Raw genomic sequence first — 26,384 nt, forward strand, 5'->3', positions numbered from 1 at the left:
AATTGCAGGCAGCCAGCAGTCAGCAGAAGTAGCTTGCAGTACTGCACTCTAAACACTGCGCCACCGAGGCTCATATCTGAAAATATTGGCTAAAAAGTGCCCAAACCAATACAGTGCTACATGGGTACAAATAAGATTAGTAACCTCTGCTATTTTTCCTCTCCTCTTCTATGTCTCCTCTCCTCTCTTACTAAAAAGCATATGTGAAAATTCAAAATGGTAATGGATGAGGGAGTCAATATTTTATCAGCCAATCTGTTCACAGCCAAAACAGAAGAATGAAAAGGAAGGAGCAGTAAATGGTAAAAACCATAAATTAACAAACAAAGTAAAAGTGAGAAAAAGAAGTATGTTGTGTGTTGGGAAAAGCTAAGGGTGTAACAGACCTGGTCAAGTCTTGCGAAGTTGAACTAATGAATAAAGGCAGGGAAGTGAAAGTGAAACACATTGGTTGATGGTGCTTTTAGATAATCAGGAAAGTATCAGAAATGAGTTGAGGGAAAAACTGCAGTGATCTAAGTGAAAAAATTATTCTGATGTGCCATATGAATAGTTGGATAAAAACAAAATGATTGGACAATTCAGAAACCTACAAGTAAATGAGAGTAGTGAGAGTTGCATACTTTGAAAAAATCTGTTTGCTTTGAATATGAGATTTAGGCATACATACAAAAGGAAAATGAATGTATTAAAAAGCATGACTAATCTGATTGTTTATGAAGATAAATTGGTGAATGATACAAAGATAAAGGAGTAATTCTGAATGCCAGACAACCCTTTTTATTTTAGTAGCGTCAAGAATGCAGAATGGAAAGAATGATATCCAGGCTGGCAGAAGGGGCATGCTGTGGACTCCGTCAGTCAAGAAATTCTGGCCAGTGGGGTCCAGAAGAGCCTTTTTCACCATGACTTCCACGTCTGGAACATTGTGTCCCCTGAGGTGAGATCCATACCCACATTTTGCCCTTCCATGAGAGATTGAAAACTTGGCTCTGCCAATTGGCCTGGAGCCCTGACAGGGGCACATCATGCTAAAAGTGGTTAATGGACTGAGATAAGACTCCACCTCCACTCCATATGCATCTTGCTCCCTTCCTTGGCAGCTTTGTTAATTTTAAGCAAATTTTACTGTTAATATTTTAATAATATTTTATAATATTATTATATTATAATATATTATATTATATATATTATATTATAATAATATTTTAATATTAATATTTTAATATTCACGTATAATCTTACTGATTTTATTTGGTTTTGTAAGTTGCCTAGAGTTGCCTCTTGGCAAGAGGGCAGTATATAAATTTAATGAATGAATGAATGAGTAAGGATGACTGAAGGAAGAAAAAGTAGACGTCCTCTAAAAATATTAAAAAATATTTTTTTAATAGAAAGAAAAATATTAAAAGACAGGTTTATCTCCCAACTCAGTGAAAGGAGTGTAGATCTGGAAACTGCTTGGGACACAGTAAAAAGGATGTTACAGAATACCAGAGTAGCACATGGAGTTATAATAACAAGATATATTTAAAAGCATATTTGGTGCAGTAAAGACATGGGAAAAGCTGTGGGTGAGAAAACAAAACAAGAAAATGCGGCAAAAATGAAAATGAAAGAACACTATCACTGAATACCATTCCAGAAGGCTAGAGAAGGTATAGACCAGTAATGGTGAACCTATGGCACACGTGCTGGAAGTGGCATGCAGAACTATCTCTCCGGGCACGCCAGCCGTTGCCTGTTGCTCTTCTGGTTTCTGGCGCTCCTGCGTATGAGCACTCCCATTTCGGCACTTGGTGCCGAAAAGGTTTGCCAACACTAGTATAGAGGATTGCAATGATGCAGAGATTTCCTTGCCCTATAAAGGAAACTGGGATGTTTGGTGTGGAGAAAAGAAAATTTGGGAAAATATAACTATGTTCACGTAAAGAGAAGCTACAAGGAAGATAGCCAAGAATTATTTTCAGAATAGAACAGAAACTAGAACCATAAGAGGTAGAAGTTGCAACTACCTCACTTTCATTTAAAAGGAAAAATGAAAATTTTCTGTTGGGAAGATCTGTATACCCCTAGAACAACCTATCTATAGAGGTTGTGTGTTGCCTATCTCTAAAGATTTTAAGAAAAGGATTGAAATCCATTTCTGCAGAATCATTTGATTAGTTTCCTGCACATCTAGTTGGACTAGATGATTTTTATGGACTCTTCGAACTCTACAATTCTATGATTTTATAATCTGTATTGTCAGAAAAAAACAGTTACAAAGAATGTATTCAAAAAGAGCAAAGAATGATTAAGAGTAAAAAGACATAAAATGCAGAGTGTTTTTGATAGAAATGAACAAAAAGGGAAAAGAAAAATAGAAAAGAAAGAAAAAAGATACAAAGAAATAGCTTTGGATCTTCTTTACAGCAATTATAGTTACAATCATAATTTAGCCCTTACACTATGGTTACAGCAGAACTTTGTTCTATACTGTCTCATCATCAAAACCATAAATCATATGTTCATTTTTCTGTTTTATTAATGTTCATAAGAGAATTTCAGTCAACAATACATGTAGATATTGTCTTTTCTTTTATCAAAGAATTTAACAGAAATAAATTTAGCCATCTTAGCAAGTCCCATCATCTTCACCAACTATTTCTCCATTAGTGGGTAGTGCTGAATCTTTCTATTTTTTATGCATACAATGATCTCACTACAGTTATCACGTACAAAACAAAGTTCCATAATTGTTTGTCCATCGATCCCAAAAGAAAAACTACTGGTTTCAAATGTATATGAATCTTTAAAATAGTTTGTATCAGTGTATGTATTTGAATCCAGAACTTTCTAGCTTTTTGACTTAGAAATGTTCTTGTAAATAAAATAACTAGCTGCAGTCCTGTACTTTATTGGAAAGGCCACCTGATTTAAAAAATCAAATTAAAATAGAAAGCATCCTGGGTACACCTTTCTATCGTCTGAAAATGCTTACTTTGTGACTGGCCATAGTCAACAGTGAATGCTCATAATTCTAAATGCAACCAAAGTTATATTCCAACTAAGCCTTTGGAGTTAATTAATTGGAGCCAATATAAAAAACTATTATTTTAATTGAAATTGCACTCTCTCCTCCTGAAGTACATTAAGGCCCAATTACTTAACAGTTTACAGTATCCTTGGGAGAGGAAATGGCACACATTTCCCAACCTTAATTTTCCCTCCCAGTATGCAATGAACCATTAAGGTACTACTCTACCTACTTCTAAGCTTAATGTACAGGCCAAATTATAAGCAAGCACAAAAATTGAAATTGTAGAAATGGTTTATGTCTACGCTGCACTAAAGTTGAGATCTTTTAATTAAGTTTCCCCACACTCCCCTCCCTAATATGGTAGCAAATACTTGCATGATTTTTGTATCTATACATATTATACCAAAAGACTGGGCCCTTTTGTTAGTTTATAACAATGAAGTCCAGATGGAAGTCATCGTATAACATTTATTATATTTTTAAACAAATAGTTTTACCGAATCAAAATGTCCACCTGCAAGAGAGGCTACTTGCTCCATGATTCACTATTTTAACCATGCTTTCCTCCACTTTCTCACCCTATGCAAATCAATATCAGGTATGAACATTTTAATTAAGAAAACAGTGCTGCAGTTATCAAAAGATGGATGATACTGACTTAACACTAAGTGGCATACCCAAGTTGTAATAGATGACTTGATTTTTTTTCTGGAATACAAAAGTAATAACAATAACTTCATTCATGACTTTTCATAGTAGGCACAGCAAGCAAAAATCCCTCATGTTGTTCTTAGTAAATCCGACTTAGATGGAGCTATAAAACCTTCAAATACTACTAGTGGCACTTTTTGATGAATATCCATGGTTCTCTTGCAAGATTTGCTATCTTTATCATTCTTGACTTATATGTAAGATGTAAGATAGAAATAGAGCCAGTGTGCTGATCTCTAAAGCCGAATATTGCTTAACTACCTCTGACTACCTAGCTTTAGATCCACTGATGAAATGCAATATAATAATTTCAAGTATTATTTTTACTGGGTGAATAGTTAATTAGATGTGCACATATAATTGATTTATTGACATGATGGGATGAAAATTTAATAATGTACATTATTAATGTCAAGGTTAAGTCAATCTAAAGCTTGCACCAAGATCTTCATAATAGGATGGAAGTGTAATTAACAAAGCTAAGAAGGAATTAGAGGAGACAGGAAAGGGCAAACTGTGAAACTCTCTGATTGCTGTTTTCCACAGAGATATGACACTATTTCAATTATTCTGACTGGGATTAATTCAAGAACATAAGGTTGAAAATACCATGTCCCATTTCCTCTACAATAGCTAGAACCTTTAAAAAAAATTTCATCTATGTTAACATAATCGTGAAATCAAATAATATCAATCAACCAGCCAAAATCTGGAAATCTCCTTATGGAGGGATTAAAAGTAGTTTATGCCAACTATAAAGTCAAAAAGCTTCTTTTTTTTTGTGCTCTACATAATGGCTTGTCAAGAGGACAATGATATTTCCTTCACTACACAGTATTTTCTGCAGCTACTAAGATTGTTGGATGAGAAGGCACAAAAACAGCCAGGGAAGTGATTGAAGCCTGGGAAACGGCCCCCTTGTCAGTCAACAACAGTGCTAATCTACCACCAGTTTATCAAGAACTTAGATAAGGAGAGGGCTATGCAGCACAAGCAAAAGACAGCCAACAACTTAATAGCCAGCCATCAACACCCCAATCAACATCTAAAAAACCACATACAACAGGCACCACATAAATACCACACATAGAACAGCACACACACTGCTAGAGAGAAGTTCCCTGAAGATGGCTCCAGCATGAGTCTGAAAAGTCAGAAAACTAAACCTCTGGTTCCAGTGATTGACCCAGATTGGATCCTGCAATCAAAAACTTTTTTTTTATTATATCCCTATTTTATTTCTAATTCCAGATAGTATCACATCTTAAACCAATTTCCTACAATCTGCATACAAGCAGATTGTAGGAAAGTTAACTAAGGAAGTGGGTTTAATTAAGGTTAGCTCAAGCAGATTTCTCTAAAGAATAGACAAATGCAGGTATCCCACATTAAAAAAATGTTTTCAAGATTTGTATAAGGTTAGGTTCCCTGACCCAAACCTTTCCCCATGTTCTGACTTAAGAGAAATTTAAGAACAGTTCTAGACCTGCACAAATTCATTTATACTTCAAGTATTTATACAAGTAATTTGAGGGGAAGTACTAGAAAAAATAGCAAGAAAAGCAGGTTTTTTTTGGATAGATTTATTTGTAAATCTTACTGCAACTCAGTTTTCTTTCCCATCTAAGGCAATTCTCATGAACTTCTAACTGATCAGAAATGGCCAATTATCTAAAATTTTAGCTAAATTGATTTCTAAAATAGAGAAATTATTTTTCATATTTGTCGTCCGGGCCCTGAAGCCATTTCCCACACTGCTTTTTAAATCTGTCCTTATGGCAGCTTTGAGTGCTATACTAGAGTGTGTGTTCCAGAGATATAATCTATTTATATCCTGTCTTTATTTATACATATAACAAGGTGGCAAACATATCCAATACATCTTCCTCCTTCTATTTTCCCTATAACCACCCTGTGAGGTGGTTTGGGCTGAGACTGTGTGTCTGGACTATGGCCATCCAGCTGGCTTCCATGGTTAAGGACTAGAACGCATGGTCTCCTGATTTCTGGCTTTGTATCTTAATCACTATATATGTTTATTCAGGAAAATGGGACTGTACAAAGGTTTGAAAATACCATTTAGTAAAATGTTACTAGAAAAAAGCGCACTTCTGTGAAGCAGTAAAGCAGACAAATCCTTTGGAAGAAGCATGGAGTTCTTTCAATTATTGTTCCTAGTCTTTTATATGTGTATATTAATGTCTAGATAGCATTTCTGCTGGAACCATCAATGATAAAAAGAGATGTGCATACAAACATACTTATAGCCCCAGCCCTTGAAGCAACAGTTTGAGTCTTCCAGAGAAAATGGCTGCCTATATTGCTTTGAGGAGGGCTACTTTGCCGGGACATGCTTTTCACTTCCTTATTAGAAAGGATTCTTTATTACAAAAGGAAACAGAATTCTCTAATATAGCTTGTTAAATTCTGGTAGCACACAGATGTCAGACAAGCTTTAAGTGAGAAAGTCTACTATTATACTCACTAATAAAATTAGTGAATTAATTACTTGAACATTTACCATCAACATTCTTGCAGAACGCTATTTCATAGTAACCTCACAAGTTTTGAATTCATAGATACTGAATTAGGTATTCTGTTATGAAGCAGAGCAGATGGGAAAGAAATGAAAATTTAAAAATAGTGTTTTTTTAGAAGTCGAAAGGGTTAGAAAAAAATGTTTATGTGAAACATTGCACAAACAATCCACAATGCAGCTTCATAAGCATCTCAAGAAAATACTGCCAAAATTCTACAGCAAAATAGCTGGGTTTTAGTAAAATCATTTTAATTAATTAATTAATTAATTAATTAATTAATTAATTAATTTAAATTATATAGACATCCATCTCTATCAAATTATTCTGGGAGGCTTATGATAATACAGCTAAAACCAATAAAAATGACTGGACTGGTTTTGAGATGAGAGCAAAATACTCTCAATCCCACCTCCAATCTCATCCATCTGCAGTCCAAATAAAAAAAAAAGTGTCCCAGATTTTTAATTCATCTCTTTTTGGCTAAAAATACAAACACTAGATTGCAGCTTCTGTCCCCCTCCAAAAATTTGTCTAATTATACCGTAAAGTTTAGAAATTCCTCCTTTAGTTATTGGAATTATGTGCTAAAGTTCCAATAGTTTTAAGGACTCTTAAAGCAGGATTTACTTTTATTTCTTTTTAAAAAATCCATGCACCAATAAAGGCTAGAAATCACTTTAAAAAAAAATCATTTGCATTTTTCATTTTAGAAGCTTTAGAAACTTTGTTCAAAATTAGACAAACTCCAAACTATTTTACAGATGTAATGACATTATGTCCAGTGTAACATATATTGTACTTTGATCAATCAAACCTGTTCATAGAATCTATTCTACTGAGACTACTTTTTCTTTTAGTAACATGCTATTTATTTTGTTTGCTGTGTCAGAATACATTGATGTCAACACTGATAATATAACATTTAATTCTTTTTCCCTCCATCAATAGATAAACAGAATAAGGCATCAGGAGGACATATGCCATATGGGAAAGCAAATGAAAGAGTTTTGAGTACTAAGTGTCACAATTTTGCCCCCCTCCCAGCCCTGATTTAAAAAATGGTGACTTTAATAATGAATGAAAGTATGTTCTTTATATATTCCTTACATGAGATTTTCTTTAAAATGAATTTATACAGCAAGTGAAATTGCTGTTCCTTACTGGATAGGTGAGACAATTGGGCAGATTCATTTGTGCAACAAGTATAAAAACTACCGTATTTTCCGGCGTATAAGACGACTGGGCGTATAAGACGACCCCTGACTTTTCCTGTTAAAATATAGGGTTTGGACTATACTCGCCATATAAGACTGCCCCTCTTCCAACGCACACCAAATAAAAATTAAAAAACATCAACTGGCTCACCCACAATGTAAAAACAGCTGTGCTAGACCCAAAATGGCCCCTGAAACAAGCAGGAACCTCACACAGCCACAAAAAGCCCCCCAAAAAACTACTTTCACACTTTACACACACACAACACAACACAACACAACACAACACAACACAACACAACACAACACAACACAACACAACACAACTGGCTCACCCACAATGTAAAAGCAGCTGTGCTAGACCCAAAATGGCCCCTGCAACAAGCAGGAACCTCACACAGCCACAAAAAGCCCAAAAAACCAACTTTCACACTTTACACACACAAAATTCCACATACAGCTTTGTGACATTTTGTGTGTTTGTGTAGTTAGAGTGAAACACTACAGAAACACACTAAATCTCAGAAAGCTGCACATATATTACTTTATTTTATTTTATTTTTATTTTTATATGAAAGCTAAATTTAAAACTTCCTAAGCTTTAAATGGCTAGGTCTAAAAAAGAAGAACTAAAAAAAACCCCAATTGACTATTTTTTTTAAAGCTCCCAAAGGGGAAAAAAACTTACCCAATAGAACAGGGATCTCCAACCTTGGCAACTTTAAGACTTGTAGACTTCAACTCCCAGAATTCCTCAGCCAGCTTTGTTTTGCTGGCTGAGGAATTCTGGGAGTTGAAGTCCACAACTCCTGCCTGCATGATTGCAGGCAGGGAGTGGCTTGCTGATGGAATGGATTCAGGCAAGCGAAGCAAGGCAAGCGTTGCGATTAGCAGCTAAGGTAAGCAAGCTGGAGGGGGAAAACTTTTTCTTTTACAGGGCTCTGGGCTCTGGCGATCCCAGCTGAGTTGCCTGATTAGCAGGCAACGCAGCTGGGATCGTCAGAGCTTGGATCCATGGCTCTGGCGATCCCAGCTGCGTTGTCTGATCGGCAGGCAACTCAGCTGGGATCGTCAGAGCTTGCAGAGCCATGTAAAAAGAAAAAAGTTTTTTCCTTTAACATGGCTCTGGCATCCCAGCTGAGTTGCCTGATTAGCAAGCAAAGCTGGGATCGTCAGAGCTTCGATCGCCAGAGCCATTTAAGGCTCGTCAGAGTCTTTTGGTTACAGGAGCCTGGTTACAGGAGAACGACACCCGGCGTATAAGACGACCCCCGACTTTTGAGAAGATTTTCATGTGTTAAAAAGTCGTCTTATACGCCGGAAAATACGGTATAGTACATTTAAAAAGCATGTTTTCTTACAAAGGGTCTTATGTAGAACGTTCCATTTCAATGTAGCATAATTTTATACATATAATTTTTTTACAACCCTATAATCCCTTAATTTGGCATAGAGTCCGGGAGACTGAATGGAGCTGAACATTTACTGGCTGAATGCCCATCTTGATTCCTACATGGAGTTCGCAGCAGTTATTTTCTCTTTGTGCTCTGAGAAAGAAATATCTGCTGCTATCTAGGATCAAACCCTCAACCTTCCAAGTTTGAGGCATGAGGCATATATATGTATTAGTAAACTTTATTCTCAGGGATACAGCCACAACATGTATAATCTGAATCCTGGTGTGGGTGGGTAAGAGACAACAAAACAGATAGTTTATTTTAATTGTCCCAGGCTAGATACTTTTATAAATCTTACTTGAACAAGAAAGGCAAATGTAAGCAAGAGATTTCATTAGTCAAACAGATAATCAATATCAATGTTCTTACTAATTCTTCAAACTCCAATTTTAGAGAAGATATTTAACTATCCAGAGAACTAATAAACTATGTTGTCAAGTTTAGGGTCTTTTGGGGGGGAGGGGGAGGGATGTTCAACACTAATAATTTAAAACTGGTTATTTTTTTAAATGAAGTACATCTTTTCAATACACTGCAGAGTATTCTAAGAATTCTTCAAGAATTACACTTCCTTTTAAACAGGATATTAGCCTGGCATGTTAATTCTTGTCATCAATCCTAAATGAACTGAGAATATAACCAAATCTACATTCTTCAGTAGCTGTGCATTCCGAAAACTTAGTGTAATGAGGATTCTGCTACGTTGTGGATCTTTTCTCTAAGAGAGTAGAGAAAAAGAAGAAGGAAAAAAAACTACTCAGAAAAGCAGCTGGTATCAGATTTGATGAATGTAATCTGTTGTGAATAACACAATCTCTTCTCTACCTCCCTGAGTGCAATACCTTTTTTTTGGGGGGGGGGAGAACGGGGTTTTTTATTTGGAGTCTAGAAAAAGGGGCATGAAAGAAAATTGATGCAGAGGGATGTATTATTCATCCCTATTCTGAGCTAACAATTCCACATACATATCTAATGAAAATTCTGAATCTAAACATGCCTCCAAGCTTCATGCATGCTTCTTCAAACTTAAACTCAAAGAATTATCTAGAATTAAACTAGAATTATCATTCTCTTTTTTGCTGCATTATCTCTTTTTATTCATATTTTTTAAAAAGAAAAAAACAAGGACAAGTGAAGGAAAAAAGACTATTGAAAACTTTATGAGTAAAAGTTCCCTTTTATTGTGCTCCGATATACAATATTTCTAAACATATGAAATTTCCATATATTTCTGATGTTAGTTCTTTGGTCAATTCTTTTGCCCTTTAGAAACCATACTCTAAAGTTCAAGTTTATATTCCCAGTCTGATATCGTCAGTACAAGTATCTTATAAAATGTGATTTTTTTTTTGAAGTTGTCTTGCAATTTTGCCCAGTTAGAAAAAATTGGTTTGAATTCAAATCTGACTATTAGACAGTCTCACCAAGCAATGTATGTGTATGGATTTTACATATGTTGGCACCTATGTACAAATAGTAATCTCTGTATATGTTTCTAAGGTCCAAGAAAATCAATAGCTCCAGAAAATCCATCAAGAATAACTAAGGATCAACAGCTATAGTAAAAACGGTACTGATCTAGGATTCTAAGATTAGAAGAGACGGAAGGTTTATATGCTGCACCTATTTTCTGGTTCTCTGTTAGTCCAGCCTCCTCTCAAACAGATATGCCTGATCAATTATGCCCCAAACTAAGATTTTTCTGGGTGATCAGTGCAACATGGCATGTATTAATGTAAGTTATTTTTCTTTCAATTTACCAAGTAGAAAATTAGAAAATTCCAAAATTTTTGAATCACACACCTGTAATCCAATAAGACAAGGTTGTTGTGAGAACAGAATGGACAATGCAACATTGCATTAAGGTGTGCTGCAGTAGACAGCAGAAACATAATTATTATCACTCTGAATATTCTGATACCATTCATTTTTAGGGTGTTCTTTCACCAATTTCACACATAAGAGAAGTATTATGAAATGCTATTTGGTACTGCAGATACCATATAATGGAGAGCTGCATAGGAGAACACTCTTCAAAAGTAGACTATTGAACCTCAAAGAAACACAAAGCTAATAGTACAATGAACCCATAAAGAATAATGAATGGGATCTAGGAATGTTGACATTGTAATTCTCTTGCATGAAGTCAAAAAGTTTTCTGGATAAGAAGTATGTATGTATGTATGTATGTATGTATGTATGTATGTATGTATGTTCGTACGTATGTAAGGAAGGAAGGAAGGAAGGAAGGAAGGAAGGAAGGAAGGAAGGAAGGAAGGAAGGAAAACATATTATAAATTCCCTTTTTTGTATTTTCTCTAAAAATTTCAGAAGAAAGAAAGTGTCAAACACTAAGGTTTTGAGTTGGAAAGTGTGCCACTAATAATAACAGCTTGACAGACTAATGTTGATCTCAAGAGTGTTACTGTTGTGGTGACAATAATGAGTAAAGGAGTTGCTAAACTGGCCACTTTTTCTAATTATTCATGTAAAATGATATTTTACATGAATAAATAGTCTAGAGGTCTCCTTGCCTCTAGACTGGTGCCCCATCACTATACCAAACTGCCTTTCTCACAATGGTATTGCTAAGTTTCATATTCTCAGTTTTCATAGTGGGTTTATGATTAAGTAATACAGGTAGTCTTCGGCATACAACCATTGCGGCAGCAAGCATTCCAAGTTATGGTTAAGTAACTGAATCGTGGTTACTGGATGACTAGAACTCTTGGACTTCTAGTCATCCCAGCAACGCCACAATCATGAAATTCCAATCTAGGCACTTAACCGGTTTGCCCTTACAACTGGTTGCAGAACCTTTCGATCACGTGAATGCCATTTGCAACCTTCTCTGCCGACTTCCTCAGAAAGTCAATGGGGAAGCCAGAAGGAAAAGTAGCTTGACATTAGCTTGACAGACTAATGTTGATCTCAAGAGTGTTACTGTTGTGGTGACAATAATGAATAAAGGAGTTGCTAAACTGGCCACTTTTTCTAATTATTCATGTAAAATGATATTTGCTATGGTATCCTGGAATATAGCAGAAGTTGTAATGCATATGCTTTATATGCAAATGCAAATAAGCACAATTTATAATTCCTTTACAAAACTGTTTAAAAATCACTTAGTATGGAACAATTTGTTTCTAAAAATACATACGTCAATTCATGCTAAATAAATGAAATAAATTCATTTCTAATCTTACTGTCAACCCTGAAGCCATTTTGGAGCATCTTCAGGGCTGTCACAGCAAGGCTGGTTGGAGCTGTGGGAATGGGAGTGGGGAGTAGAGATAACTGGGGACTTGTAGCCAAAATAAAATTCTTTCTTCTGGGAACCAAGGACATTCTCACCAGGTGCTGGGGAGGCATGGATGGAAACCAACTGGAGTTGAGACTGTGACCTGGTTGGACCACGTGATAGATATGTGGACTGGGGAGAAGAACTTTGATTTTTAATTTGGGTGGTGAAAACCTCGGGACCTTCAGAGTCGGTTTTTTACCAGATGTGCCAATATGACATACCTAATAAATTTGGACTTTAAGAAGCACCTTGGCCTCAGAGTTTTGATTACATTGGGTCTGTTACTTGGAACCCTGACACTTATATATTTAAAATTAAGGTGGACTCTTGTACAATTGGGAATATTAGAACTCAAACTAAGGAGGAGATAATCTGCTAGTCCTATAGATGAAAAAAAATTAAAGACTGTGTTCATAGATAGCAGATTGTATAGAAACTGGGCAAAAGAAAGTAAAAGATGTAAAAATTAATGATTATAGAAGGAGATTAGAAATGCGCATTTTTAAAATGTTTGAATTTACTTAGCATTTAATTCATAGTAAGTCTAATATTTATTGTCACAGATGCGCCTTTCACATTTCATTAATTGATGATTATTTGAAATTATTATTTTTTAGCATATGCTGAGAACATGACAGAAGAGAAGTAAACATATATACACAGTCCACATAATTATATATGAAATTATATATGGGGGTAAGGCATTCCTTAACCTACACGTGCTCCCTGGGTGGTGTTAAATGGGTGACAACGACCAGATGCAGCTGTACAGTTCTTTTGGGCCTCACAGCCATGACAAACAGAAGTGCATAAAATAAAATTCTAAATAATCCAAAGGTGACATGGAAGTAGTTGTTGAAAATCATTTTAGGAATTTGCTCAGTTAATATAATAGTAAAAATGAATTGACATTCCTTATATTTAAAGAAAAAGTTTATTAGTTCCCATACTGTTGTATATAATGTGCCTTTATGTCATCAAAATTCAGAGTAGATGAAATCGCTCTTTATTAGCTGGAAGAAGTCAAAGAATGTTCCAGAATTCTTTCTTCTATATGGAGCTTGAGGTCATATATTGGTAAAGGGATGATTTGACTCCAGTATTTCACTATGGTTAAAGGCTTTCTGAAGCAGTAATATAAATGAAACCCAGGTGGACTTTAGAATGTGACTCAACAGAAGTCAATAATCAGAAGGCAGGTATTCCCCCCCCCCACCCTACAATGTCTAATTTTGAATTAATTCAGTTTAAAAATTACTGCCATGGTGAATTTAGAATTTATAAAATAAATATAAATATATCAATTGCAGATAGGCAGTATTCTTCTAGTCCATGTCATCTGTTTCTCTCATGTCTGTTTCATATGATTTCTACACTAATCTGTAGAATATATTCCATTCCTATATTATTTGTCCAAGAGTTGAGGATCAGATCACTTCATACTGATAATTCCGCAAGCATCAACAAATTCAAATTAGCCCCATTTCTCAATAAAATGCAAAAAAGAGCAAATGAACATATAGGCATAAAATCACAAGAGACTTTTAGCTAGTAGTACTATTTTATATTCTCTTGAATATTCTAAAACATGGAACAGGGTAGTTTTTCAGCTCTAGCTTTCTTAGTGTTCTTGTTAACAGAATACTTTTTCAGTGATGCAGAATAACTATGCAATTAACAGAACTTGATTTAAGTAAACCAATAATTCTGGCCCCTTCAGTAGAACTGAAATTTATGAGTTTTCCACAATTCCCTATTACCATTACTTCAGAGCTTCTCTCTGGAAGGATTCTAGATATTTTTATGACTAATTTGCATTCTATTTTCTCTTATCTTCATTTCCAGATAGTTTTCCAAAACACTTAAATTCTACTTTCTTTCCAGGCTAACCTATTTAAAATATTACAATGAACATACCGATTAAATGACTTCTTTTATAATGATGCTAATAAATTGAAGCTATGCATAATCTATGAAATCATATGGCTTATATATAATGCCTGTACACTGAACAGCAACAGCTAAAATAAGTTTTCTTACAATACACTTAGTTAATGCCTATCTGTTCTTTTTTAAAGCAACATCAGCAGAGGCATAATAGGCAGAGATGGGATTCAAATCTCATCGCTACTGGTTTGCTATCAGTAGTGCGCAGCGCTTCTGCGCATGTGCAGAACGTTTTTGAGGACTGATGGGCGGAGCCTCCCATCACCGCCACTACCGGTTTTCCCGAACTGGGGCGAACCGGTTGAAATCTACCCCTGATAATAGGACTTTTGCTCAAATGTAATCCAATCTAATGCATTTGGAAACCCATATCCCAGCTCCAAGATGCACCATGACTGAGGACTCCTGGTGACTGCCTGGATTTGATTCTACAATTTTCTTGGCAAATTTTGGGAAATGTTTGACAGATTGACTCGGCCAAGGTCACCCAAGCTGGCTTCGTGTGTAAAGCGGAACTAGAACTAATGGTCTCCTTGCCTCTAGACTGGTGCCCCATCACTATACCAAACTGCCTTTCTCACAATGGTATTGCTAAATTTCATATTCTCAGTTTTCATTGTGGGTTTATGATTAAGTAATACAGGTAGTCTTCGGCATACAACCATTGCGGCAGCAAGCATTCCAAGTTATGGTTAAGTAACCGAATCGTGGTTACTGGATGACTAGAACTCTTGGACTTCTAGTCATCGGGCAACACCACAATCATGCAATTCCAATCTAGGCACTTAACCGGTTTGCCCTTACAACTGGTTGCAGAACCTTTCGATCACGTGAATGCCATTTGCAACCTTCTCTGCCGACTTCCTCAGAAAGTCAATGAGGAAGCTAGAAGGAAAAGTCACAAGTCACTGGGATAAGTGTCCCCTGACGACACATTTCCCCCCATGCTCTCTGTGCTTATGCCATACCTCTCTTGCATCCTTGCACACTCCACAACCCTTCCCTGACCTGCACCATGCCTCCATCACACCCTTGTGCACTTTCCTGGACCATGTCTCTTGCATACCACCTCTCATCCTCAATGCATACCTCATGTACCCCCTCTCTGACCCGCCATAGCACACCCGCTCATATTATCCCTGACCATGCACCCCTCTTGCACATTTCCTGGCCCAAACTACACCATGCCTCTTACATACAGCCTCATTAACCCTCTCTGGTCCTTCCCCACCCAGCAGCAGTCACTAACCTGTCTACAGCCCTGGGACTTGAACTTCCTACAAGCTTCCTCAATGCCTTTGGTTGTGAGAAGTTGGCAAGAGGTTTCCTTGTCTAATCACCATGGGATTTGGTTAATGATGGCAACTAGGACGAGGGACTGCTGTTGCTATATTAGTGGTAGCATGACTACATCAGTTAGCAATGGAAATTCTGGTCATAAGTTGAGGACTACCTGTCTTAACTGCCCCAAAGATGCTTTAAGGTCTATGTTGTTGGCATCCCTGGCATGTGTATTAAAATATTCAAGATGATGATTGTGGCATGTGATTGAAGCCCTAAACCTTTGTCCCTGCATGCAAAATTAATACACTTAATTTTGGGTGGGGTTTCTAGCTTCTTTTGACCTCCCTAGCATCCCTGGAACTTTCTCCCCAAAACAATGCATGAGGAGTGTTAATCTTCTCAATATTTTCCAATAGATTGCATGTCCCAGTTGATTTAATTATTTTCATATTTCCAATTATGAAAGGCTCTAGAAACACTCTTTACAAATTTTTTAAAAATAGTGAATAATTGAACTAATACTTTGTTTGGAAAGTGGAAAGACTGAAAGAGCATAACTAGCCCAAAGGCATGGTAAATTTCCATGCCTGACGACAGACTTAAATCCAAGATTTCGAACATCTTCACTATTATGGATCACTAATAGACTCTTTTTAGACACTTCTTGTGACCTCTTTATTTGCAGCAGACTGAAAATTACATTTGCTTTAGTTTTTTTCTTTCGTTACTAATTTAAAAGTTGTTGTATTACCATGATCTGGGCAACAGTATAATTATCTTTCCCTACAGTGATTGTTTGTATATTTTTTAAAGCATGGAGTTTAGGAAATTACATTTTATCTTTTTTTAATGATTGGGTTATTTCTGTTACTCCCTGGGGGGGAAAAGGTTGAAATTTCAAGCTAACATACCTCTAAACTACATGACATGGAGGTGATACTATAAAAGTGATTTCAACTTTTGCATTTTAACCTTTAATTGCTAGAAAGGCAGCAAAGAGTGTGAAAGCTCTATTTCTCTCACATACCAGGTGAACCATTCCAAAGGATTAATAGTGGCAGCAGAAACTACCAAGCCACTGTCCAAAGCATGAGGTCAGGTCAGTAAGTGGAAACTCAGACAGAAAAGGTTTTCACCTCCAGCTTCTACTCTGTGGACCTCAGCATTAAAATGCAGGCAAAAATGAATAACGATGTTGAAAGAGAAAACTAGTTGCTATAATTAAAAGGAATAACAAAGCACTGAAGTAACGCATCATAGTTCCTGAACAACATAAACCTGCAAAGACTGTTTTCTAGCACAACCAAAAAGAAGATACAATATTCCATATGAAAATGGAAAAATAATAATTTCAGAGAAAGCTAAGAAAATGGGTAGAAAACAAAGTATCCTCCCCAGTCCACTTACTAAAACATGACATTCAGAGGCAAAAATTGTAATAACATAGAATTCTAAAGTTTCATGAACTCAAATAAGCTCTGTTGCTATAGACTTATGACCCTAATTGAGTCTGTGGAATTGCTGCAGTCATAAGTCGAGGCATCCAGTTGACCGGGAGTAATTTTCTGTACTTTTTCATGATAGTTGTTAAGAGAATGTGATGGTTTTTAACTAAACCCATTAATTTAAAGAAGGTCTTAGACTGAGGGAGGCCACTATTCCTCAGACGGCCGGCTGTGAGTCCCTCCTTGTGAAGTGGGGTCATGGGATACAGATGGGTTTGCTGATCACGTACCTGGCTCCCTGCCACGTGGCAGCAGCCCTGCCCGAGCTCCTCAACGTTATCGCAGCAGTGGCGGTTGACACCCCTAGACTTATGGTCATGGGGGATTTCAACCTGCCGTCCATGGGTGAGACGTCTGAGGTGGCTCGGGAGTTCATGGCTTCCATGACAGCTATGGACCTGACCCAGCTAATTCATGGCCCTACCCACACGGGGGGGAAACACGCTGGACCTGGTTTTTGTCTCTGGACAATGGTTGAGTGATCTTGAGATAGGGGATATAGTCACCGAGCCCTTGTCATGGTCGGATCACTCTCTCCTTCGCCTTGACCTTCGAACCGCTGCACCTCGCCACAGGGAAGCGGAGCCAGTAAGATGGTTCTGCCCCAGGCGCCTGATGGAGCCTGATAGGTTCCAGATGGAGCTTGGGCCATTATTCCCTGAGGCTCTGGCTCACGCCTCGACTGGAGACCTAGTGGCCGCCTGGGACAGGGCGGCCGCTGGAGCTCTGGATTGGGTCGTGCCTTTGCGGCCTCTGACCCGGCGCCGATCTCACCTGGCTCCTTGGTTCACCGAGGAACTAAGGGAGATGAAGCGCCGGAAAAGACGCCTAGAAAGTAGTTGGAGGGCCAGTCTTTCTGAATCTGACCAGACACTGGTAAGATCTCATATTAAGAATTACCTAGTGGCGATAAAAGCAGCAAAGTGTAATTATTTTGCTGCTCTTATTGCGTCATCAGAGAACCGCCCGGCCGCCCTGTTTAGGGTGACCCACTCCTTGCTCCACCAGGGAGCGCGGGAGGACCCCTTAGAGGGTAGAGCCGAGGACTTTGTACAGTATCTGCATGACAAAATCACTCAGATTCGGGAAGGTCTGGACTCCGACTGGGTAGTTTCAGGGAGAATGACTGAGGCAGGTCTTGAGAATGTTATCTGGGATGAGTTTGATCCTGTGACTCCTGACGACGTGGACAGGATTCTGGGTAGACTGAACGTAACCACGTTTGTTGGACCCGTGTCCCTCCTGGTTAGTGCTGGCTTCTCGGGAGGTGACGCGAGGCTGGCTCTAGGGGATTATAAATGCTTCATTGAGTGAGGGTGACTTCCCCGCTGCCTTGAAAGAGGCGGTGGTGAGGCCTCTCCTCAAGAAGCCTTCCCTGGACCCGGCAGGGTTGTCTAATTATCGTCCGGTCTCCAACCTTCGCTTTGTGGTGAAGGCTGTTGAGAGTGTGGTTGCGCGACAGCTCCCCCAGCACCTGGATGAAACGGTGTATCTGGATCTATTCCAGTCGGGCTTCAGGCCTGGGTACAGCACGGAAACGGCATTGGTCGCGTTGGTTGATGATCTCTGGAGGGCTCGGGACAGAGGTTGCTCCTCTGTCCTGGTCCTATTAGATCTCTCAGCAGCTTTTGATACCATCGACCATGGTATCATGCTGCACCGATTGGAAGAGTTAGGGGTGGAGGGCACTGTATTGCAGTGGTTCTCCTCCTTTCTCTCCGACCGGTTGCAGTCTGTGTTGGCAGGGGGGCAGAGATTGACCCCGAGGTGCCTCATATGTGGGGTGCCACAAAGGTCGGTCCTCTCGCCCCTTCTGTTCAATGTTTATGTAAAGCCGCTGGGCGAGATCATCCGTTGTTTCGGGGTGAAGTACCATCAGTACGCTGACGATACTCAGCTGTACATCTCTACCCCGGACCACCCCAACGATGCCCTTGAAGTGATGTCCCGGTGCCTGGAGGTCGTGCGGATCTGTATGGGGAGAAACAGGCTCAGGCTCAACCCATCCAAGACCGAGTGGCTGTGGTTTCCGACGTCCCGATATAGTCAGTTGGTGCCATCACTGACTATTGGGGGCGAATCACTGGCCCCCACGGAGAGGGCTCGCAACTTGGGCGTCCTCCTGGATTCACGGCTGTCTTTAAAAGAGCATTTGACGGCCGTGACCGGGAGGATTTTTCATCAGGTTCGCCTGATTCGCCAGTTGCATTCCTTTCTGGATCGGGACTCGTTACGCACGGTCACTCATGCCCTCGTCACCTCCCGTCTGGACTACTGTAACGCTCTCTACATGGGGCTCCCCTTGAGGAGCACCCGGAGGCTCCAACTGGCGCAGAGTGTGGCCGTGCGGATGGTTATGGGAACGACATGGTGTTCCCATGTAACACCTCTCCTGCGCGAGCTGCACTGGCTCCCGGTGGTCTTCCATGTGCGCTTCAAGGTCTTGGTTACCACCTTTAGAGCGCTCCATGGCTTAGGACCTGGTTATCCATGGGACCGCCTGCTGCCATCAGTAGCCTCCCAACAGCCGGTACGCTCTCATAGAGAGGGGCTCCTCCGGTTGCCGTCGGCCAAACAATGTCGACTGGCGGTCCCCAGGAGGAGAGCCTTTTCTGTGGGGGCACCTACTATCTGGAATGAGCTCCCCCCGGAGATACGGAGGATCCCGGATCTACGCACCTTCTGCCGAGCTCTCAAGATCTTTTTATTCCATCAGGCTGGCCTGGCCTAATTTTTCCCTTTTTTCCCTTTTTAAAACGCAAATTTTAATTCGTTTTTAATTTATTGGGGTGTTTTAAATCTGTCTTCAGCCAAATTGTTTAATTCGGTTTTCATTCTGTTTTTAAATTTTGTATTTATGTGTTTTTATCTTGTGGCTGTTCACCGCCTTGAGTCTTTCAGGAGTAGAGCGGTATATAAATCAACTAAACTAAACTAAACTAAACTAAACTAAACTAAACTAAACTAAACTAAACTAAACTAAACTAAACTAAACTAAACTAAACTAAACTAAACTAATTTCAATCGGCATTTTTTGCTGGAAACCAACAAAAAGTACTGTGAATCAAGGTCATGTGACCACATAACATTACAACCAATCATAAAGCTGACCTTCTTGACATGCAGCCATGTGATTGGGTGGAGGGGCAACCATTTACAATGGCTAGAGATGCTTAACAGGCATCTATTTGGGCTGAGAAAGCAATAAGAGGCATTACATTTGTTAGGAGTAAAAGGATCCCAGGTCGTAGCTAAGAAGTTATCTATACACTAATACCACAATACAAAGAAAAATTTAAACACAATCTTTGTGGAAAAGCTACTGAAAAGCTACTGAATTCTGAAGTAGCAAAGCCCAATACAGATCAAAGATAATATTTGTTGCATAATAGTCCAGTGATATCTGTTTGGATAATCCCTTAACATCTGTTTATATTCCTTTATCTATACTGGTAATTCTAAGTAGAAGTACCGTGTTTCCCCGAAAATAAGACCCTGTCTTATATTTATTTTGAACCCTGAAATAAGCGCTTGGCCTTATTGCCATGCGCTCAAAAGCCCGATTGGGCTTATTATCAGGGGATGTCTTATTTTGGGGAAAACAGGGTAGTTGTTATTAAAGAAAGCCTAGTTTTGGTCATTTAAGGATCCAAAATGAAAACTTCTATTTATCTGACATGTTCACAACTAGACTGAGGTTGATCCAAATAAATGGCCTGCAAATTATTTTGCTCCTTGTTAAAAAGAAAAAAAATAGCAAAATATTTACCCCATCTGGTAGTGCCCTCCAGCATACAGCACTGACAAATTCATTTGTGTCATCCTCCTTACGGTCTTTGTCCAAGACACTTTTGACAGTGTCAAATTTGAAGGTTAGCAGTGTCTTTGAGAGACCTTTATAGTACAGGTAAAGGGAATTATTTTCACTTCCTACAACCAAAAACAAAAATACAGGTTGATTTACAATATTTATTTCTGTCACTTCCAGCTCAATCTAAACTTTCCACTAAAACTTTTCTACTGGTTAAAGTAGAAAACTCTAATATAGGAGTTAGATTAAGTATAAGATGTATAATTTGATAAAACTAACTCATTCCAAGTATTCAATACTCAGAAAGTGAATGGAAGGTGGCAGCTACCAAGATTAATACAATTTAAGAAGTATACATCTGAAGTTGTAACATTTGCAACTTTTTTGCACAATGGCATGACTCCAGATGCCAGAAGATATTTTCTATGACCTGCTTTAGATGTTAGAGTTCAAGGAGAATTCTGAAATACCAAACAGGATTTAGAAGATAAGAAGTGATAAAAAGTCCAGCGTACAGACCAAAGGAGATTACGCTGAAGGACTGGGGATATTTTTCACTACTGAAAAGAACAGTAAGCTATGTTATTGTACTATAGGTTACTTTATGTTATCGACTGGAAAACTGAATTCTTTTCCTTGTTGTTTTGAAGTTTGAGATTACTCAGTTTTTCCATTTGGTTTGAACTATAATGATTTGGGATGAACAAACATTTTCTAAGTATGTTCTCAAAGTTTTGAATCTCCTTCTTTTACATTTCTTGAAAACAGATGGGCAGGCAGATGTTAGGCATATTTTTAAACATAAGAATTTCTTTTTTATCAAGAAAAAGGATGATTCCATTCAATGATTTTGCTGATATTTCATAGTGTATTCAGTTTATTGTAATATATTGTCATAAACGTGACACTGATAAATGCTTAAATTTGACAGTATATTTAAATTTCTTTGCTCAAGCAGCTGTTTACTTACCACAGGCAATATAGTCTCCATTAGATGCCAAGCCTACAAAATTCTTCTCATTGATGTGACCCTTAAAAGAACGCAAACAATGTGGCTTCCCTACATTCCATAACTTTAGCTGGCTATCTGTTGACCTGAGGACAGAGATACAAACTTACAAATAAATTGGAAATTAGGAAAGATTCCCAGGTAGGCCAAATCAACACAGTGTAAAACTTAATTTAGGCAGAAAACAGATTTGTGGTACCATCTGTGTCTGGGACAATGCAAGCAAAGAGGGAAGCTGCATTCAACAGAAACCATTCCCTGGGTTCTGCAAAGGTTTGTTTTCCAAGCAAAAACACTTTCAAGTCCTTTGGGAAGGGGTAAGGAAAACTTGTTTCAAGTAAAGAAGTCAGCTTTAGCAGCAATAGCCTTATAACTTATTAGACAATACGTATTCATGGAAAAACAAAAAGCCATGGAGAATCCCAAGATACATTTTCCTGTAAAATCATGTTAAATTTACTGAAATTTACATAACATTACTCTTACATTTAATTCATTGAGGCTTACGCCACTGGAATGAATCCAAAGAATACCTGTTATATAGAATCACAGAACTGGATTCTCCATATTAACCAACCCCCCTTAATATGACTAAAACCAATTAAACCACCCACAATAGACAACTGACCAGACTCTTCTTAAAAATCTCTAGTTAGTGAACCCAAATGTACATAGTACTTAGTTTCCCCGAAAATAAGATCCTGTCTTATATTTTTTTTTTGAACCCTGAAATAAGCACTTGGTCTTATTGCCATGCGCTCAAAAGCCCGATTGGGCTTATTATCAGGGGATGTCTTATTTTGGGGAAAACAGGGTACACTATTCCATTATTATACAGGTAGTGCCCAATGTATGACAATTGGGATTGGAATTTCCATCACTACACAAAATGGTCATAAAACACAATGCCATGTGACCGCATCACTTAGCGACAGCAAACACAGCAGTCCTAGTTGCCTTTGTAACTCCATGCACATGGAGTCGTTAAAGAGAGAGCATGGAGGCTGTTGCAGGGGTGAAGAGGAAGCCTTCAGAGGCCCAGTGTAAGCCGTGTGCAAGTTGGGGTCCTGCTGCAGTGCAGCATGAGTTCAGGGAGGCCCTGGAAGGAGTAGGTTCTGACTCTTTCTTGGCACACCATGACTCTAGGGTTGCAATGCAGGATGAAGCCATAGCTGCCATAACTTCAGGGACTGGTGTTAAGTCTCTTCTTTCAGTGCTGCTATAACTTTGAATAGTTGCTAAACAAATGGTCATAAATCAAGGCAATAGTAATAGTACTTAGACTTAATTAATTATCGCTTCACAGTGCTTTCCAGCTCTCCCTAAGTGGTTTACAGAGTCAGCATATTTTCCCCAACAATCTGGGTCCTCATTTTACCGACCTCAGAAGGATGGAAGACTGAGGCAACCTTGAGCTGGTGAGACTCAAACTATTGGAACTGCAGAATTAGCCTGCAATACCGTATTCTAACCACTGTACCACCACGACTACCTGTACCAATCTGAGCATAAGGGCATTTTTGCTTACAATTAAGCAAAATCTAGATAGCTCAACTTGTACCCATTATTTCTAGTTAGTTCCTAACTATCATCCCTATCAGGGGTGGGTTCTAAAAATTTTTACTACCGGTTTTGTGGCCATGGCTTATTTTGTGGGCATGGTTTGATGGTCATATGACAATTCTTTAGGATTTAGTGGTCTACCAGGCTTTTAACTGCTTGCAGAGCTGTACCGGTCTACCCATTTGTTCTTGGAGTGTTCCAGTCTACCCATTTGTTTTTGAAGGCACCAGTCTACCCATTTGTTTTTCGAGCGCACTGGTCTACCACCACACTGCCTTTCAACACTGATCAGCTGTAGGGCGGCCCTTTGAAGCCCCGCGGCAAGAGTTTAAACAGTTTTTTTCCTTCTAGCCGATCAGCTGGGACTTGGGAGGCAGCGAATAGATTGGAGGCGGGGCCAAATAAAAGGTAAGAACAACACGGGGTGGGGTAGGGTGGGTGGGAGGGCCCAGCTCCCGAACAAAGAGAACCGGTTCAGTGATGTCATATTGTCACCGCTACCTGCTTGGCCGAACCGGGAGGAACCCACCACTGATCCCTATGGGCCAGCTTGGTGTAGTGGTTAAAACCCCAAGCTAGAAACTAAGAAGCCATGAATTCTAGTCCTGCCATAAGTACAAATCAGCTGGGTGACCTTTAGCCAGTCACTCTCAGCCCTAGAAAGCAGGCAATGGCAAAACAGAAAAAAAAATCCCCTATTGCTTCCATTCATGTACATAAAAACTGATATGCCTCTCTTCAGTCTTCTAAACTAACACTTAAGTTATAATAAAGGGTAAGATTTTGCCTGGAATGTTTTTAAATTCCAAATGTAGTTTAATCATTACATAAATTGCCTTCTGCTAATTGTTTACTCCTTAATTTGATCAAATGATTGCTGCCTATGCCTCCAAAGTTCAACTCTTCAAATGCAGCAAATCTCAGGTTGTATGTTACCACATGAGGGCACTCCTGTAATTCTTAAAACATCTGCAAGTAAAAAATCTACCTTTCAGAAAAATAATGGAATCAAATATTGCCTCTTCAGTGATTACTATACTAAAGAGAAACATGAGTAGTTTTCACAGAACTAAGAATTTGTTTCAATATATTGTCAGCAACTCCTAAAAGTGTGGCTGAACAGACAAGAACTAAACAAAACAAAAAACCTACTAGCTATATAGCTACTGGTATATCTTTCTCAGTTTCTTCACCACTAATGAGACACTCTGGATCCAAAAGAAGTGAGAAACAGTTTTCTATTTTTATTCTAATAAAAGTACTAGAATCTGCTGTGCAAGTTGACAGTTCACACAAACACATAGTATGTGCATACAATCTCGCTCATAAGCTGTGCAAAATACTAATTTTCTGAAATTCATCAAGAATCAGAAAGTGTAGAAGCTTTTTACAATACTCACGCAGAAACGATTTCTTCTCCACTAACAAACTTTGCATATGAAACAGCTTTGCGGTGCCCTTTGAAGACCATAATAGGCTGTTTAGTGTTCCGAAGATCGTAGTAGTGGACACAGTGATCTTTGGAGAAATGTGGGGAAAAAACCCAAAGATATTAGTCAAGTCAAAATAGAGAATAATGTAAAGACAGACTGAACATAAGGCTACACAGTCTTGCAAGGTAATCCAGATAGAAAGTATGCACAGATGAACTAATTCTATTTTAGTGTAAGGTGACATTAATAGAATCTTGCAAGTCTGAATGTAAATTTTTCCATTGACACATTTGTAGCCCAAGAAACTAGGTGTGGTCCTTTCTGAGTCACTTGCCACACCCAGATACCATCTGTGGGCTAGGACACCTCTTTTTTTTTTTTTTTTTTTTTTTACGTTGTCACATTTATTTCAAGCTCAGAAAATAATAATAATTTCAATTTGTTTTGCTTTTGTTACAGCAAAGAAAAAATGTTCTTTTTGTTCATATAATTCACAGTCAGGAAATGACACTGACATTTTCTCCTCTATATTTAGCATCCTCATTGTCTGGTGCTAATATGTTTTTTTTTATTATTATTATTTTTATGATTTTATTAACATACATAAATCATAATATATAATATACAACAATATACACAATACAAACAATCAACAAGTGCTCCCCCACCCCTCGGGATCATTCCTGCTTCCAAAATCTTAAAGCTTCTTCTGGTAGTGGTATCCCCCTTCCTCCCGAAAACACATATATTAGGAACTGTTTCCAGATTCCATTGAATTCATTTACTTTCATTATGCCCCTCCTTACTTTAATATTACAAGTCAGTTTATCATTTATGACAATATCCCATACTTCCTTATACCATTCTTCCAAGCTATAATCACCTCGTGTCTTCCAGTTCCTAGAAATCATTAACCTTGCTGCGGTCAACAAATTTGTTATCAACTCTTTAGTCTCTTTTTTACACTTTATATCTTCCAATAGTGAGAGTAATGCTACCTTTGGTGGGCTAGGACACCTCTTATCTCACTGTTATCCCAACTATCCCTTTCCTGTTTCCCAAGATCATTCACACGTAACATTACATCTGGTTAAATGCTGCTTGGCACCCTCAAATTCAAAGTCCTCCATCACGCCCCTGCTTAAATCCCATGGATTTCAATCCTAGGCTGGATTTTTACCCCTAGAAATGACTATTTCTGTTCAGAAACAGTGCTTCACTTTTCAGAATGCCCTGATTTGGAAGAGAATCACCTTGCTAGGAGCTGAAACTGCCACAAATAAATATTGTGATACTTGACCAGTTTGATCAAGCTTAGTTTATCTGAGACACCCAATTTCTCAAGATGCTTCCATGTAATAAATTATATCTATTATGCTAGTTGTTCAAATAAGTACTTGACCAGCAGTAATACTGTACAGTACCTTCTCGAGTTATGACCAAAATGGAGCCTGCCTATTACAATTGTAAGTCAAAATGGTCATAAAATTGGTTGGTCATGTGACCGACCTGACTTTACAATTTTTTTTAGAGTGTTCATTAAGCAAATCCATTGTTTGCCATGGCACAGTTTTGCTGAAACTA

General features: G+C 38.3%; 1 protein-coding gene across 2 annotated transcripts in view; it reads right to left on the reverse strand.

Annotated features, from left to right (window-relative positions):
* COP1 (COP1 E3 ubiquitin ligase) overlaps nucleotides 1-26,384 on the reverse strand; it is a 133,591-nt gene that overhangs the window by 20,187 nt on the left and 87,020 nt on the right. For both annotated transcript variants that reach the window (XM_070939228.1, XM_070939227.1), the window contains exons 16-18: nucleotides 24,768-24,885; nucleotides 21,766-21,890; nucleotides 20,754-20,914 (exon numbers count right to left, since the gene is read on the reverse strand). In XM_070939228.1, coding sequence (XP_070795329.1) covers nucleotides 20,754-20,914; nucleotides 21,766-21,890; nucleotides 24,768-24,885 — 404 coding nt within the window. The remainder of the gene's footprint in view (nucleotides 1-20,753; nucleotides 20,915-21,765; nucleotides 21,891-24,767; nucleotides 24,886-26,384) is intronic.

The sequence above is a fragment of the Pituophis catenifer genome, unplaced genomic scaffold (assembly GCF_029215685.1).
Source record: "Pituophis catenifer annectens isolate HBS135680 unplaced genomic scaffold, rPitCat1.0.hap2 SCAF_3, whole genome shotgun sequence".
Classification (NCBI taxonomy): domain Eukaryota; kingdom Metazoa; phylum Chordata; class Lepidosauria; order Squamata; family Colubridae; genus Pituophis; species Pituophis catenifer.